The sequence below is a fragment of the Cetorhinus maximus genome, chromosome 3 (genome assembly GCF_964194155.1).
Source record: "Cetorhinus maximus chromosome 3, sCetMax3.hap1.1, whole genome shotgun sequence".
Lineage (NCBI taxonomy): Eukaryota > Metazoa > Chordata > Chondrichthyes > Lamniformes > Cetorhinidae > Cetorhinus > Cetorhinus maximus.
In genome coordinates, this window is record NC_135881.1 from 186,783,405 (window position 1) to 186,799,791 (window position 16,387).

At 46.1% G+C, this 16,387-nt stretch overlaps 2 protein-coding genes across 4 annotated transcripts in view; one reads left to right on the forward strand and one right to left on the reverse strand.

The window, feature by feature from the left end:
• The window catches only part of LOC144679098 (solute carrier family 12 member 7-like), a 261,233-nt gene that overhangs the window by 42,519 nt on the left and 202,327 nt on the right, over window positions 1–16,387 (forward strand). The window lies entirely within an intron of this gene.
• LOC144672365 (uncharacterized) overlaps window positions 1,953–16,387 on the reverse strand; it is a gene marked incomplete at its 5' end in the record, with an annotated part of 19,685 nt that continues 5,250 nt past the window's right edge. The window contains 4 exons of the mRNA XM_078534214.1: window positions 1,953–2,168; window positions 14,710–14,931; window positions 16,211–16,232; window positions 16,294–16,380. Coding sequence (XP_078390340.1) covers window positions 1,953–2,168; window positions 14,710–14,931; window positions 16,211–16,232; window positions 16,294–16,380 — 547 coding nt within the window. The remainder of the gene's footprint in view (window positions 2,169–14,709; window positions 14,932–16,210; window positions 16,233–16,293; window positions 16,381–16,387) is intronic.

A 16,387-nucleotide genomic window follows, 5' to 3' on the forward strand; every position in this document is an offset into this window, starting at 1 on the left:
GCCAAACTCTTGGTGAAGAACAATGTTTAATCTTTTCGCTGTTCACTTTCCCCCACCCGAGTAACATCATTAATTCAGCCAATGGACCAAGGCAATTTTCGGCCCACGAAATGTAAATGGTAAAGACAGTGATGTCAAGGATACCATAGCGAATCCAGTAGAGAAAGTGTCCATAGACGATGATTATTAAGATGTGTAATGGGTTGATAGATGCACTTGAGCAACATGCATTTATAAGTGAGCAAGAAATAATGTCAATCTGTAAAATAAAAGACAAACTTGTGAAACAAAAGCCAATATTGATGAGGCAGATGAAGCTCTAAGAACTACCCAAGAATGCGTCCCAGCAGAGGACATCGACACTCCGAACCCTCTCCTATAAGCAGAATCACAGATCGTGCCACGGATGGGAACTTGCTGCAGGTACCCTGCATTCATTATTCAGTAATATATCTTGCTTTTCTAGCCATTTTATTCACTTTAGACTATAGCTAGCCTAGGCTTGGTTTACTTGCATTACAATAGCCTTAGTCCTATGTGTGGTAGCTGAAATCCGAAATGCAATTGGCCCCAATGATTACGGATAACCAATACTCGACCTGTAAAATGTTGCATAATGAAATTCTAGGTATGCTAAAGACAAGTGATTCAAAATACCACATGGTTCAAAATAAAATTGGCACTAATATTTTTCACCTAAAAAGCTTGGTTTTACTGATTTTTGGGGATTCAAAAATGATTAATGCATAGGAAAACAACGTAATAGATTTAGAAATGATATGGCCAACATTTTTTTTAGAGCTCCTGCACCTCAAAATTCACCACCAAAACCCTGACAGGAAAAATAAATCTAACGAAAGTGGCAATGCCAAAAGTTTAACATGGTTTGGGCTGCACCTATTTTAAACCCATGTAAATTCATAAACCCACCATCAAGTCTCATCACTGTCACGGACACTTTAAAGGTGTTTTCCCCAAAGTCGCCCATGAACAATGTATTTCTACTTATCTGTTTTACCCTTGAATCATTTAATTAGTTACAACTGAAGCTAACTTGAATCACACTTGTCATTTTTAGTCCATATTTGGTCTAATATGTTTTGAAGTTGAGATGTTTTTGTCTCAAGTGAAGGTTTTGAGGCTGCGAGTGAGCTTGGGTGGTGCATAATGGTGTTGGTTATAGAACGTGTCTGTTGAAGAAGTCTTCTGTGTGTTAACAGCAAGTCTTTATTAGCTGCTTGTAATTGTATACATATAGACAGTAAAGGGTACAGGCAAGGAGTTATCTCCATGTCCAGATTTTAACACATCTCTGGCCAACACTGCACTGACTCTAGCTCTTGATTATGTAACTTCTTACATCACTGAGTGGTACTGTACTCACTCCCACATTAACCCTGTAGATACCAGACCCTTCTACTATACCTCCCCCTGCCCCTCCCCCAAGTCTTTATTCCATGGATATAGAGTTATGTTAGTTTACTTCAAGTCCTATATTGTAATAAGTCTTATGCATTTGCCTTATTGTTACAACCTTAATGCTATTCCAACGTTGGCATTAAGAATGTTCTCCCTACTCCATCTTCCACCTTCAAGCCCTTGAAGTTAGAGATTCAGGTGATCTAGTGACCTTATAACCCTTGTACATCTCGTTCGCCATTCTGTTGGGAGAATAGTAGGCTCTGTTGGTTCTGGTTCTTGTTGGCTTGGAGGCTAGACTAGCATTTGGATATGATTTCATGCTTTTCTTCCATTGCTTATTGTTGACCCATGCTTGCTGTTTCACTCGATTGTTTCTGGCGGGGTGGACAAACATGGTATTCGCCTCCTTGGCGCTGCTCATTCCTCTTTCTCTGTGTGGGCCATCTTAAAGCACTCTGAGACTGAGGAAGAGTGTTCCTCTGGCGAGAAAATGTTTTAGTGATACGCTCATCTCTGCTTTTTGTTGTCAATCATGCGAGACTGCTACCAGGTTCCAGCATCCCTTCCGGTTGTGGCAGTTGCAGTATGTGTACAGTGGTTGCCATGCCAACCAGCTGTACCATCATTGTAATTAGAGATAAAGGCTTCTTGGGCACCATTTCCACTGAAGGTGATTTGGTGGGCAATAGGTTGGTCTGACCATTGGGGGCTTTCCAGAACCTGGCGTGATAATGGACAAACCTGCTCTGCAGAGAGGAGATCAAAAGTTAAATCCAAATCTGAATACTCTTCAGTATTTGAGTGCTGAGGACTGTGCTGTTCTAGCTGATTAACAACAGTGGCAGTCTGGACATCCTCCACTGTCTGGAGGAGACCCAGAATGACGCAGGCATCCTTGCTCAGGAGAGAGGGGAGCTCATTACGAATGATGTACATCAGCTACAAGATCTTTTTGGTGCCCCTATCTTGTATTCTCTCCACTGATCGGTTTTCCTTGATGGAGTATAGTTCCTCTGCTACCTTTTGAGCCCACATTCTGTAATTGCGCTTCTTCCAATTCTTTTTGAAAGACTTCATGTTAATTATTGAGAACCTCTGCCTTTGCTTACTATCCTATGTTCTTGATCTTCATCGCTTCATATACCACTTTGGGAATGCAATGTTTTCCCAAGGTTCCTTTGAAATGTGGAACTGTTTCCTTTAGAGCTGCAGTCTCATTCTTGTACCTCCTTGGCTTCCTCCTAAAATAGAGAACGTTCCTGAGTCTTCTCTGAAAACTGGTTCATCAGTTCTTTCAGAATGGCGTTAAATTCATTTTGTTTCACTTCCTAATTTTCCCAAGGGACAAACTTGGACCTGAGGGATCTTTGTAACATGTGAAGGTCGTTCACTTTTTTTTCCTTTCCATTGCGAAGCTCAAGTATGTCATCCTGAATTTTCTTGTAATTTGCCAGAGTCTCGTTGAGTTTGTTCTGCTGTTAGCCATTCTGCTGCTCAAGGTATTCTTTATTCCATCTTCCTGCTGAAGGCTAATGGGCTGTTTTTGAATCTGATCCTGAAGGACAATTATCTGCCCTTTCAACTGTTTGTTTATTTTCTTGTTCAGCTCTTATCTTCTCACTCTGCATATCAGTGTATAGCTTTGTCATTGCTGATAGCTCCAACACAGCTTTTTCTGAAGTAACATTCAATGTCTTTTTCAACTCTGCGTGTTTTTCCCAAGGCATGTATTGGTTTGTCAGAGTCTTTCAAGGCATTGACCTCTGAGTGCCACCTTGTCTGCTGTTGTGCCTGGCTGTGCTTCAACTTGAGTTCTTCCAATTTGGCTTTGAGGCAAACATTCTCTGATTTTTCTTTATCCGCCTGCCACAGGGCTTTTTCCTTGTTCACTACCAGCTACTGGAGTGGTTCTGGAAATGTGTCAACGTCTTCAAAAAGGAATCATTTGGGACTTCTATCTTGGGTTTTAAATAAAGATATATTACTGGGGCTTTGGGAAAGTTCTGTACCTCTCTAGTGCCCCCTTGTGGTTTGTTCATGTTGTCTTTTGTTGTTTTGCTGGGGGGTTTCTATGTCCCTTTTTAAGCTCTGCACACTCCTCCACTTGAAGATTAAAACATTCGTCAACGGCTGTTAATATTTCAAAGTTGGTTGAGGGCTCAGCAATGCACTGCGTTAGATTATGTTATCAGCAAGTTCACCAAACGAGGATAAAAATGAATTAGTCTGGACTTCTGATGAGATCTGATGTTCTCCAGCACACCCAATTTTTCATTAGGTTTGGCCCTGGAGTGAATCTAAACTGATCTGGAATGTTGCATTTTTAATCCATGCCCATTCAGTATTCTTTTTGCATTCACAGCTTTAAATGTTGTTGGCTTTTTAGGAATGGCTGTACAGTAACCGTTTTTCTTTCTTGTTTCTCTCTGCTTTTCAGCGGTTACAGCTTTAAATGGCTGTGCAGGAACCATTTTTTTTTTGCTCTTCAAAATGGCTCCATAGCTGCCATTTTTTTTTTCTCTCCGTACTTTCCTTGCTTTGTTGGGTCCGACGGGCTCCCACTGTGAAGGCAGGCTGTTATTTTTAAACTTATCAACTGTTGAATTCTGCCAAAAAAAAAAACTCATTGTTTGCCAGAAATTTGCTCTCCTAAGCTTTGGAGATCGATTTTGAAGCGATTTTTTTGCTCTGTCTTCTGTTTTTTTTAAACTGAGCTTGGTTCTGCTCTCCTGAGTCCAGTATTGGCATTGTCGGTCTCTTTGGAGACTAGGGGAATTCCCGCACTTCCCGGCTTTGGCGTGCTCCGCAAAATGATGGCAGTGTGCTTCTGGGTGAAAATTTTTAAACAATAGCTGCTTCGGTTGGCGGTCTACCGACTTCTTTTGTTCAGCAATTTACTATCGTGAGTAGTGAGGCATTCAAACTCAACACAGATTGGATGGTTGCCATGTTCCCAAGAGTTGAGTAAGTTAATTATTAATTTTTCTTTCTTTTCAGCTGGGAGGCCACTAGTTGAGGCTTGGAGTTGGGAATTAGGATTGGCGATGGGTTTTGATCAAACCGCACTTCTGGCTGAATTAGTAAAAGGGGCTTCTCGGGACTGGCTGCAGCCTGGAAGTTGAGATTTGGCTCACCCTAGCAGCCGTGAACTCTGTGTGTTGGAAGCTGGACCTCCAAGGGAGATTCTATGGAGTCTTCTGCTGCAGTAAAACTTCTGCCTTTAGTTTCCAGGTTCTTCTGTCTGGAGCTTTTTCTGGTGAATTTTCTCAGCATCTGTAGCTTCAGTTGGGAGCTTCTTCAGTTTAGAATCCATTGAAGAATTGCCTTTTCTTAGTTTTTCAAATATTCTTGAGGTTGAGGGTTTTTTGATCCCCAGCTGCCACCACATTGTAATGGAGTTGGATACGTGTCTGTTAAGGAAGTCTCCATATCTTTGTTACAGCAAGTCTTTATCAGCTACTTGTAACTATATACCTATATACAGTGAGGGATACAGGCAAGGAGTTATCTCCATGTCTAGATCTTGACATATCTCTGGCTCTAACTCTGGATCATATGCCGCCTTAGGTCGCTGTGTGGGCAGTACTGTGCTCAGTCCAACATTAACCCTGTATATACCAGACCCTTCTACTAACAGGTGGAATCAGGTTTACAGGGAGCAGAGAAATTTCCTTCCTTCTGTGGCACTTTTTTTTTCCAACTGCCTAGTTACTTCACAGCAGACCAGTAGCTGCTTTTCCAGATGTCCCTCCTGCTGCAAGCAGTTTTCTGCTGCACTGAAGCTTCTTTAAGATAGTTTCAAGGTGGATCTGAAAATACAGGTTGAATTTTCACAGCTATATCTTTAGCAGACAGCCAAGATGGCCACTGCCATGTGATCTGGACAAAATGCCAAGTCATCTTCCAAATAAGGTAAGCGGCAATCCCATTTAGCAATCCGAAGTCGTTTTATCACCTGCAGTGTTCACTTTCAGGGAAAGCCATTGTCTGAGGACTCATTTAATTTCAGAAGTTTTTCATATCTGGGTATGTTTGCTTGTAACCCTCTTGTGAAGTTCAACAACATTGCAGTTGTAAAGTAAGGGTGACCTGTTGCAGCCATCTTGGAGATCAATAGTGTCCCTTTTAAAGAGGGCCTATAGGTTTATAAAGTGAGTTGTTTAATTGTCCTCCACCATTCATGACTGGATGTGGCAGGACTGCAGAGTTTAGATCTGCTCCATTGGCTGTGGAATCGCTTAGCTCTGTCTATCACTTGCTGCTTATGCTGACTGGCACGCAAGTAGTCCTGTGTTATAGCTTCACCAGGTTGACAGCTCATTCTTAGGTATGCCTGGTGCTGCTCCTGGCATGCCCTCCTGCACTCTTCATTGAACCAGGGTCGATCAGCTGGCTTGGTGGTAATGGTAAAGTGGGGGATAAGCTGGGCCAGAGGTTATAGATTGTGGTTGAGTACAATTCTGCTGCTGCTGATGGCCCACAGTGCCTAATGCATACCCAGCCTTGATTTGCTGGAGTTGTTTGAAATCTATCCCATTTAGCACGGTGGTAGTGCTACGCAACATGGAGGGTATCCTCAATGTGAAGGCAGGACTTTGTCTCCATAAGGACTGTGCGGTGGTCACTCCTATCGATCCTGTCATGGATAGATGCATCTGCGGCAGGCAGGTTGGTGAGGATGAGGCCAAGTATGTTTTCCCCTCTTGTTGGTTTCCTCACCACCTGCCGCAGACCCAGTGCAGCAGCTATGTCATTTACGACTTGGCAAGCTTGGTCTGTGATGCTACCGAGCCACTCTTGCTGATAGACGTTGAAGTCCCCCGCCCAGAGTATACTCTGTGCCCTTGACACCCTCTGCTCCTTCCAAGTGGTGTCCAACATGGAGGAGCATTGATTCATCAGCTGAGGGGAGGGAAGGGGGATTCTTCAGCAGGAGGTTCCCTTGCCCGTGTTTGACCTGATGCCTTGAGTCTTCATGGAGTCTGGAATTGATGTTGAGGACCCCCAGGGCAACTCCCTCCTGACTGTATACCACCCTACTGCCACCTCCGCTGTGTCTGTCCTGCCGGTGGGACGGGACATACCCAGGGATGGTGGTGTCTGGGACATTATCTGTAAAGTATGATTCTGTTACGTCAGGCTGTTGCTGACTAGTCTGTGATACAGCTCTCCCAATTTTGGCGCAAGCCCCCAGATGTTAGTAAGGAGGACATGGCAGGGTCGACAGGGCTGAGTTTGCCATTGTTGTTTCAGGTGCCTAGGTCAATGCCAGGTGGTTCATCAGTTTTCATTCCTTTTTATTGACCTTTTAGTTCTCCCTGTGTTCTGGCCCAATCCGATTTATTCATTAAACAGCATCACTAAAACAAATTACTGGTCATTATCACGTTGCTATTAGTGGAACCCTGTGTTGTGTACGTTATCTATCGTGAAATTCAGATTGCGTAAGCGGAGGGTTGCAGGGCTAGAGGCAGTTAAGAGTTAGGGAGGGATGTGATGAAGAAGGGATTTGAATACAAGGATGCAAATTTTTAATTTTGAGCCATTGCTGGACCAAGAGCCAATGTAGGCCATTGAGAACAGGGCTGATAGCTGAACCAGACTTTGCGAGAGTTAGGATATTAGTAATAGAGCTTTGAGTTTGTTTATTTGAACTATTCAATTTATTATCCTAATACCATATTCATTAAAAAATGCAACTTAAAACATTTTGTATAAATGAGTTGCTTATCCTGCAACATTTTAATAAGAAGATTGAAATTGGGGGGAAAAGAAATCAATGCATTTTAAAAATCTGACTTTAAGTAAATCCCCTAGAGGGATGGATTATTCTGATTGTTAACATTCCTGGAACTTCAGTTGGATCTTTGTCACAGAAATAAATGACAATTTGGTGCAGGTTTTTTGCCTCTTTTTGAACTATGGCGGTACTACTGATGGAAGATATGTTTTTCAAATTGGTAAAAACAAAGCTATTGTCACCATGGAAATATGAACATTGCAGGAGCCATATTCATTGCTGATCCCTAGCTACCTAGAGGTGTGGTGTTTGGGGGGGGGGAGGGGGGAGGGGAGAGGGGGGCGGTGAAGGAGAGCTTTAGAGAATATTAGGAGTCGAGCACATATTCTGGGACGGGACTGGAGTCACCTGGAGGCCAGATTTGGTAAGGGTTGGCAGTTCTTACCTTGTGGAATATTGGTGAGCCAGCTGGGTTTTATGACATCAGGTTTTCATGGGTCACTTTTCTGATACATACTGGCAAATTGCTAGAATATAATTCAATTTCACAACTTATCGCAGTGTGATCTGACCTCTGGTTTGCTAGACATTCAGTGCCACAAGCATTAGGTACCCACCTCAGGAAAGATGTGCAGCAGGTTATTAAATTCTGAACAATTGCCTTTCTAAAATCTGCATGCACTGCTATAATAATTGTGGAATCTGCAAGGCCATGGATGGACATTTGGGCCTTGACCTGCTGCAATGTTCCAGTGAAGCCCAATGCAAACTGGAGGAATAGCACCTCGTCTTCCGATTAGGCACTTTACAGCCTTCTGGACTTAACATTGAGTTCAACAACTTCACACCATGAACTCTCTCCTCTATCTTCATCCTCTTTTTAATCTCCTTTCTTTAAATGTATTTTCATTTTTAAATTTATTTTATTTTTATTCATTGTTTGACCCCCCTTTTTTATCCCCTTATCCCTTTTATCTATCTTTTTTGCCCACCCACTGCCCCCTCCCCCCACCTTCTATAGGGCCATCTGTTACTTGTTCTATGTTGTTCTTTCAGAGTGCTGACCCTTGTTCTGCTATTCACACATTCTGCTTTCTTGCCTTTATGTCGCTATGACCATCTTCTTTAGCCCTTACCACTATCATTAACACTCTCTCTGTCTTGTGTCCATGACATCTTTGTCAATCTCTCCTTAGGCCCAACCTATTGCTGGCCTTCTATTCAGCTTCACTTGCTCCACCCCCCTTAAACTGTATAAATTCCATCACATTTCTACTTCTCTTTAGCTCTGAAGAAGAGTCTCACCAGATGTGACTCTTTGAACAACATTCTCAACACATGCCACGGTGCTGACTGTGATGCAGCACACTCCTTGGTGTGCACCAGGGTTGCGATGCATCTTTGAAGTCTTTTCATTCAAAGCAGAAATGCCATCCCTGTATCAACATCAGCCATACTGCCTACCTAGATAAAAACCAATAGTTTCTCAACTCGATTGAACAGGTGCTTTCCAGCATTCCCAGACGGAGTGCAGAAGCAAAATGGAACATACTTCCTGATACTATCTACAGTACTGCACACTCAACAGGTGGGAAGCAAGAGTGGAAAATTGCTGACTGGTTTGAGGCCAACGTCACTGTAATGGAACCTGTTATTGAAGCCATGTGGTCCGCTCTCATTAATTACAAGAGAGATCTGAGCAAGTAGACTCTGCCTGCACTAAGATCTGTTCGAAGTCAAGTCCTACAGACTGTGAGGCAGTGCGCCAATGACTACTGGTTACAACTTTTCCAGAATATCCAGATGTCCTTTGACACGAGGAATGCTGGGGGCATGCATGGAAGGATCAAAAAGGTAACAAGTCCATCAGGGCTGCACTGAAATCAAAGTCAGGGAAGTCATCAACAACTGCAACTAACAGTTGGTGAGATGGTGGCACATTACTTTGAGATGTACTCTCTCGTACGTGACGTGGAGAACACAGTCACCAAGGAGGCTTTAGACATCACATAAAACCTGCCTGGCATGGCAGAGCTGGATATTGAACCTACAGTGGAGGAGTTCAGCAAAGCTATTGACTAACTTGCCATTGGCAAAGCTCCAGGTGCTGATATTATTCCATCTGAACTCATCAAACATGGGGAATTGGTGTTCCTGCTGCATTTGTATAAATGTCTGTCTCGGTGGGGGTGGGGTTTAAAATGCCTCAGGGCATCAGTGATGCAAAGATACAACGAGGGAAATGACAGCAGTTATTGAGGCATCTCCCTGCTGAACAAAATATTTGTCTGTGTTGCCCTCATCAGACTGCAGATCTTGGCTGAACGCATCTAACTTCTCTTTTCTGCTGTCATATGCCTTCAGGTCATCTACAGAGCGTGCCTACTTAAATACCAGAACAGATGGAAAGCTGTTCAGTCTTGCTCATTTGAGATCTAAGACAAAAGTGTGCCACCCCATCAGAGTTGCTCTCCACTGACTATGCTGCACTCTCATTCCATACCAAGGAACACCTTCAGAGGGAAATGAACAGAAACTCTCCATGCTTGTAAAAAGTTTGGTTTGACCATCAGCATCAGGAAGACGAATGTCTTGGTCCAGGATGTTACTGTACTACCATCTATTAGCTTTGACAATGTACATTGGAGGTTGTTGTTAGTGTCACATGTGAGCCCTAATCTGTCTCAATGTTGAAATCAACACACCATTCAAAAGCAATATACGACAGATTCGCCTGGACATAACTTTTTTTGTTTCTTTACCATACCCATTGTCACTCTTTGGCTTTTGCATCATGATATATTTTGTTAATTAATCTCTCCTGCCCCTCTACCCTATCACAAACATTGTTCTCCTTTTGTTTTTTCTGCCCTCTTCTCTCCACCCCTTCCCCCAACCACCCTTTCTATTGGCTTAAACCATTTGCACTTCTATCTTTCTTCTTCATTTCTAATGAAAGGTGTCAGGTAAAGCTGATTACAGCCACGAATTACTTGCGGGCTAATTGAACTTTTTAAGGAAGACTTGTGTGTTTTTAAAGAAATACAAGCAAGGACACGGAGCTAAAGTTGGCTGATAATGTAAAGTGACCACTCAGACCTGTCCTGAAGAACGTGGAAAGTCGCACCTGAAAAGCCCTTCATCAAACAGACACTTGAAAGGGTTAAAAGCAAAACACTGTGGATGCTGGAAATCCGAAATAAAAACAGGAAATGCTGGAAAAATTCACCTCTGAAGAAGAGTCATACGCACTCGAAACATTAACTCTTGTTTCTCTCTCCACAGATGTTGTCAGACCTGCTGAGTTTTTCCAGCATTTTCTGTTTTTATTACACTTGAAAGGGAGATAGGAATGAACTTTTGGCTCTGCAACCGGAGGAGTTTAAAGACTGATTATCGCATCTCAGCAGCCATCTAAAATCCATCTCCTGTTGACTCATATATCTCAATGTGTAAAATGGTCAGAGATCAAAGAAAACAGACTCTGGGCGCAAGACATGCTTCTTTTTCCCTTACAGGAATGCAAAGGGAAAAATGGGGTAAAAAGCTAGCTGCAGTGCAGTGTGTGCTAGTGTGTTAGCATGCTGTGGAAGTGACAAGGAGACCAATCAGTCACCCCTGCAGGTGCAGGTGAATTCCCTCTCCTACAGCAAGGCTTAGCAAAGCCACAATCAAAAATGAAATAGGACAGCTTCTTCAGCCAACCTGCAGAACCAACTGCCAAAGTCTGCTCTACTGGAATCACCCAACTTAATAGCCGCAACGTTTTGCCATCTACACCTCGTGGACAAGCCAAAGTCTGATTTGTATGTCGTTTATTTTGACATTTAACTTCTCGTTTCTGATCTGTGTGTTGGAATTTTATTATTTTTCCTGGGTAAATAATAAACTTACCCTTTGTTTGACTCAAAGTTTGGTTAAATTGGCTCCTTCTGAAAAGAAATACATTTGAACTGGGGAAAGGTGTTCACAGGGGAATTTAAATTAACCTTGTTGTGACCAACCAAGAGGGTCAAATAAAGAAGGGGAGCCATCTCATTTCTCCTCACCCGGGAACATAACTTCCTGAACGGGACCCCAATTTTGTTAACAGATAGGGAGACCTTGCCCAGGGACCGGTCGTGTTTGTCGGTTGGATGATAGCTTTATACCTAAAGACCTTCTGTGCAGTGAATTGGCCACTTGGCCGCAACCTCTTGGGGTTACCAGGATGGATATTGATAGCTTGGAGACAGTTGCTGACAGCCACAAGCTCTGGAGGCTGACTGTTTGTTTGGAAGGGCATTGGAAAAGGCAAGCAAAAACTGCAAGCTCAGCTGGTCAAGAGGGCCCAGAGAAAGCAGAAGCCAGTGAAGCGTGCACCTTCTCTTCCCACTGTCATCCTCTGCAGCAAGTGCAGCAGAGACTGCTGTGCTAGAGTGGGGCTCCTGAGCCCCAGCAGGCAATGCGTAATACGAATTAACCACTGTGCAAACCGGCGTCTTATGAGATGGAAGGATGCCATTGTAATCTCAAACATTATAAGGAATATGTTTGCTTTGAAGGTTGCTCATGTTGTGTGAAAGGTACATATTTGGCCAGAGATAAGAGGAAAGAACTTATTTTTCCTGATATGGGGCAATTTCAAAAATGCAGTTTATTAAACTTCTGTAAGCCAAAAATGAAAAGCTGCTAAAGAACATAAAGCAATTTATTGTCTGCTGCGGACCCTGTAGAAATTTAATTAGTGTACTGTTTGAAATGTTCTAACTTGGGATCCCTTCTGGCATTTTCTAAAACCTTTTTTTTTGTAATTGTAGAAAGAAGTTGAATTATGCCATTAATCCCCTCTGCCACTATAAAGGTGCCAAGTTTTGTTTTAACTGGGTCATCAGAAACTCCTCTGGGACGTGGAATTCCAGAAGTCAGAGGCACAAACATTAATCCCTTCCTTACCTTTTGCATTACTGAAAGCACTGGCAACAAAACCAAAGGTAACAGTGGTTGAAGTAACATAATAGCTAATCAGACTGCTGATATATGTTTCCTGTCCTTATACTGTTGGTCTGAGATTCTGCTTATGCTTATTGGTGTGGCTGCTACTATTTGGGATTTTTCTGTTCTTGCTCAAAATATTTCAGTTTCTGAATTTCAAACTCCTTTCATCGGTGAGTCTTAGCTCCCTGCAGCTCTATGCTAAACTGCACTTTTACAGTTAACATTTATATAGATATGCATGTAGCTGATCTATTCTTGTAATCTTAACCAACGATAGGACCATTCTCTTTGTGATGTTGGTAGAAAATTGACCAGAAAATTGAGAGGTCTGTGCTCTTCAGCTTGCCATTGGATGTTAAATAGGGTGACATGGCCTTTAATTTAATGGCCAGGATTTTTGTACCAAGAACAATGGTGAGGCTATTGCTGCTCATCATTGTTGTGGAGTAAATTGGATGGCAACTTCGGGATTCTGCATGTGCAAAGTTAAAGATGAAATCTGAAATTTGCTCTCTTTTTCTTTCCTGCTTCTCCACAAGCTGCATAGCTCAGCATTGAAATACATGGAAGTTGCTATACTTAGCTGCTACTTACCACTAAACTTGCAGAAAAAGTTAGGACTGGTGCATTTTTAAACAGTGTGATGAATGTTAATACTAAACAACCGCTCTGACACTCAATTTAAGTTTACAAGCCTCATTTCTTCAGGATTTAATTATTGATAAATTTAGGAAACTTATTCTCATTTCCTTTTGTCTTGTAATCTCACCTTTCTTTCCCTTTTTTTCTTAATTTACAATTAATTAAATATTCTAATTTATACTTCCTGTTTTAGACTTCTACCTCTTCCTGGGCACATTTTTGTTTGTTTATTTGTTCTATTTCCATGCTTAATCTTGCACCATCAAACCTTTTGTCATTTAATCTCTTGGTCTTCCACCCTATTGCAGACCACCTTTCCTTCTTTAGTTCTTTCACCCTCCCCCTTTCACTTGCTTAACACCTGTTGCATTTCTTTGAACATGTCTGCTGAAAGGTCACAGAACTGAAATATTAACTCTTTCTCCACAGATGCTGCTGGACCAACTGAGTATTTTCAGCATTTGGTTCTTTCCTCCCGGATTTTCAGCATTCACAGTATTTGACTTTTGTTTTTGGTTCATGTTTCACAACCTGCATTTGCTGGCTCCCAGTCAAGCAAACACTTGATTTTAAAATTCTCATTCTTGTTTCAAAGCCCTTTTGCCCTTGTCACGCTCTAGCTCGCTCGTGCTCTCATGCACTTTCTCTTGCTGTCGCACTTTCTACCTCTCTCTCCCTCTGTCTGGATTGCGCGTGCACTTTCCCCCTCTCTCACTCTCTCCCTCTCCCCCGCGCGCACTTTCTCCCTCTCCCCCGTGCGCTTGCGTTTTCTCCCTCTCCGCCCAGCGTGCCCGCGCGCTTTCTCCCTCTCCGCGCCCGCGCGCTTTCTCCCTCTCCGCCCCCGCGCGCATTCTCCCTCTCCGCGTCCCCGCGCGCATTCTCCGTCTCCGCGCCCGCGCGCTTTCTCCCTCTCCGCCCCTGCGCGCCCGCCCGCTTTCTCCCTCTCCGCCCCCGCGCGCCCGCCCGCTTTCTCCCTCTCCGCCCCCGCGCGCCCGCCCGCTTTCTCCCTCTCCGCCCCCGCGCGCCCGCCCGCTTTCTCCCTCTCCGCCCCCGCGTGCCCGCCCGCTTTCTCCCTCTCCGCCCCCGCGCGCCTGCCCGCTTTCTCCCTCTCCGCCCCCGCGCGCCCGCCCGCTTTCTCCCTCTCCGCCCCCACGCGCCCGCCCGCTTTCTCCCTCTCCGCCCCCGCGCGCCCGCCCGCTTTCTCCCTCGCCCCCGCGCGCTCTCGCCCCCGCGCGCTCTCGCCCCCTCGCGCTCTCGCCCCCTCGCGCTCTCGCCCCCTCGCGCTCTCGCCCCCTCGCGCTCTCGCCCCCTCGCGCTCTCGCCCCCTCGCGCTCTCTCTTTCGCTCTCTCGCGCTCTCTCTTTCGCTCTCTCGCGCTCTCTCTTTCGCTCTCTCGCGCTCTCTCTTTCGCTCTCTCGCGCTCTCTTTCGCTCTCTCTTTCGCTCTCTCTTTCGCTCTCTCTTTCGCTCTCTCTTTCGCTCGCTCTCTCGCGCTCTCTCGCGCTCTCTCGCGCTCTCTCGCGCTCTCTCGCGCTCTCTCGCGCTCTCTCGCGCTCTCTCGCGCTCTCTCGCGCTCTCTCGCGCTCTCTCGCGCTCTCTCGCTCGCTCTCGCTCTCTCGCTCGCTCTCGCTCTCTCTCTCTCTCGCTCTCTCTCTCGCTCTCTCTCTCGCTCTCTCTCGCTCTCTCTCGCTCTCTTTCGCTCTCTTTCGCTCTCTTTCGCTCTCTCTCGCTCTCTTTCGCTCTCTCTCGCTCTCTTTCGCTCTCTTTCGCTCTCTCTTTCGCTCTCTTTCTTGCGCTCTCTCTTTCGCTCTCTCTTTCGCTCTCTCTTTCGCTCTCTCTTTCGCTCTCTCTTTCGCTCTCTCTTTCGCTCTCTCTTGCGCTCTCTCTCGCGCTCTCTCGCGCTCTTTCGCGCTCTTTCGCGCTCTCTCGCGCTCTCGCTCGCTCTCTCGCTCGCTCTCTCGCTCGCTCTCTCGCTCGCTCTCTCGCTCGCTCTCTCGCTCGCTCTCTCGCTCGCTCTCTCGCTCTCTCTCGCTCGCTCTCGCTCTCGCTCTCTCTCTCGCTCTCGCTCTCTCTCTCGCTCTCTCTCGCTCTCGCTCTCGCTCTCTTTCGCTCTCTTTCGCTCTCTTTCGCTCTCTTTCGCTCTCTTTCGCTCTCTTTCGCTCTCTTTCGCTCTCTTTCGCTCTCTTGCGCTCTCTTTCGCTCTCGCGCGCTCTCTTTCGCTCTCGCGCGCTCTCTTTCGCTCTCGCGCGCTCTCTTTCGCTCTCGCGCGCTCTCTTTCGCTCTCGCGCGCTCTCTTTCGCTCTCGCGCGCTCTCTTTCGCTCTCGCGCGCTCCCTTTCGCTCCCGCGCGCTCTCTTTCGCTATCTCGCGCTCTCTCTCGCGCTCTCTCTTTCGCTCTCTCTTTCGCTCTCTCTTTCGCTCTCTCTTTCGCTCTCTCTCGCTCTCTTTCGCTCTCTCTCGCTCTCTCTCGCTCTCTTTCGCTCTCTTTCGCTCTCTTTCGCTCTCTCGCGCTCTCTCGCGCTCTCTCGCGCTCTCTCGCGCTCTCTCTCGCTCTCTCTCTCGCGCTCTCTCTCGCTCTCTCTCTCGCGCTCTCTCTCGCGCTCTCTCTCGCTCGCTCTCTCTCTCGCTCTCTCTTTCGCTCTCTCTTTCGCTCTCTCTCTCGCTCTCTCTTTCGCTCTCTCTTTCGCTCTCTCTTTCGCTCTCTCTTTCGCTCTCTCTTTTGCTCTCTCTTTCGCTCTCTCGTGGTCTCTTTCGCTCTCGCGGGCTCTCTTTCGCTCTCGCGGGCTCTCTTTCGCTCTCGCGGGCTCTCTTTCGCTCTCGCGCGCTCTCTTTCGCTCTCGCGCGCTCTCTTTCGCTCTCGCGCTCTCTCTTTCGCTCTCGCGCGCTCTCTTTCGCTCTCGCGCGCTCTCTTTCGCTCTCGCGCGCTCTCTTTCGCTCTCGCGCGCTCTCTTTCGCTCTCGCGCGCTCTCTTTCGCTCTCGCGCGCTCTCTTTCGCTCTCGCGCGCTCTCTTTCGCTCTCGCGCGCTCTCTTTCGCTCTCGCGCGCTCTCTTTCGCTCTCGCGCGCTCTCTTTCGCTCTCGCGCGCTCTCGCTCTCTTTCTCTCTCTTTTGCTCTCTCTCGCTCTCTCTCGCTCTCTCTCGCTCTCTCTCGCTCTCTCTCGCTCTCTCTCGCTCTCTCTCGCTCTCTCTCGCTCTCTCTCGCTCTCTCTCGCTCTCTCGTGCTCTCTCTTTCGCTCTCTCATGCTTTCTTTCGCTCTCGTGCTCTCTTTCGCTCTCGTGCTCTCTTTCGCTCTCGTGCTCTCTTTCGCTCTCGTGCTCTCTTTCGCTCTCGCGCTCTCTCTTTCGCTCTCGCGCTCTCTCTTTCGCTCTCGCGCTCTCTCTTTCGCTCTCGCGCTCTCTCTTTCGCTCTCGCGCTCTCTCTTTCGCTCTCGCGCTCTCTCTTTCGCTCTCGCGCTCTCTCTTTCGCTCTCACGCTCTCTCTCTCTTTTGCTCTCTCATTCTCTCGCTCTCTTTTGCTCTCTCTCTCGCTCTCTCTCTCGCTCTCTCTCTCGCTCTCTCTCTCGCTCTCTCTCTCGCTCTCTCTCTCGCTCTCTCTCTCGCTCTCTCCCTC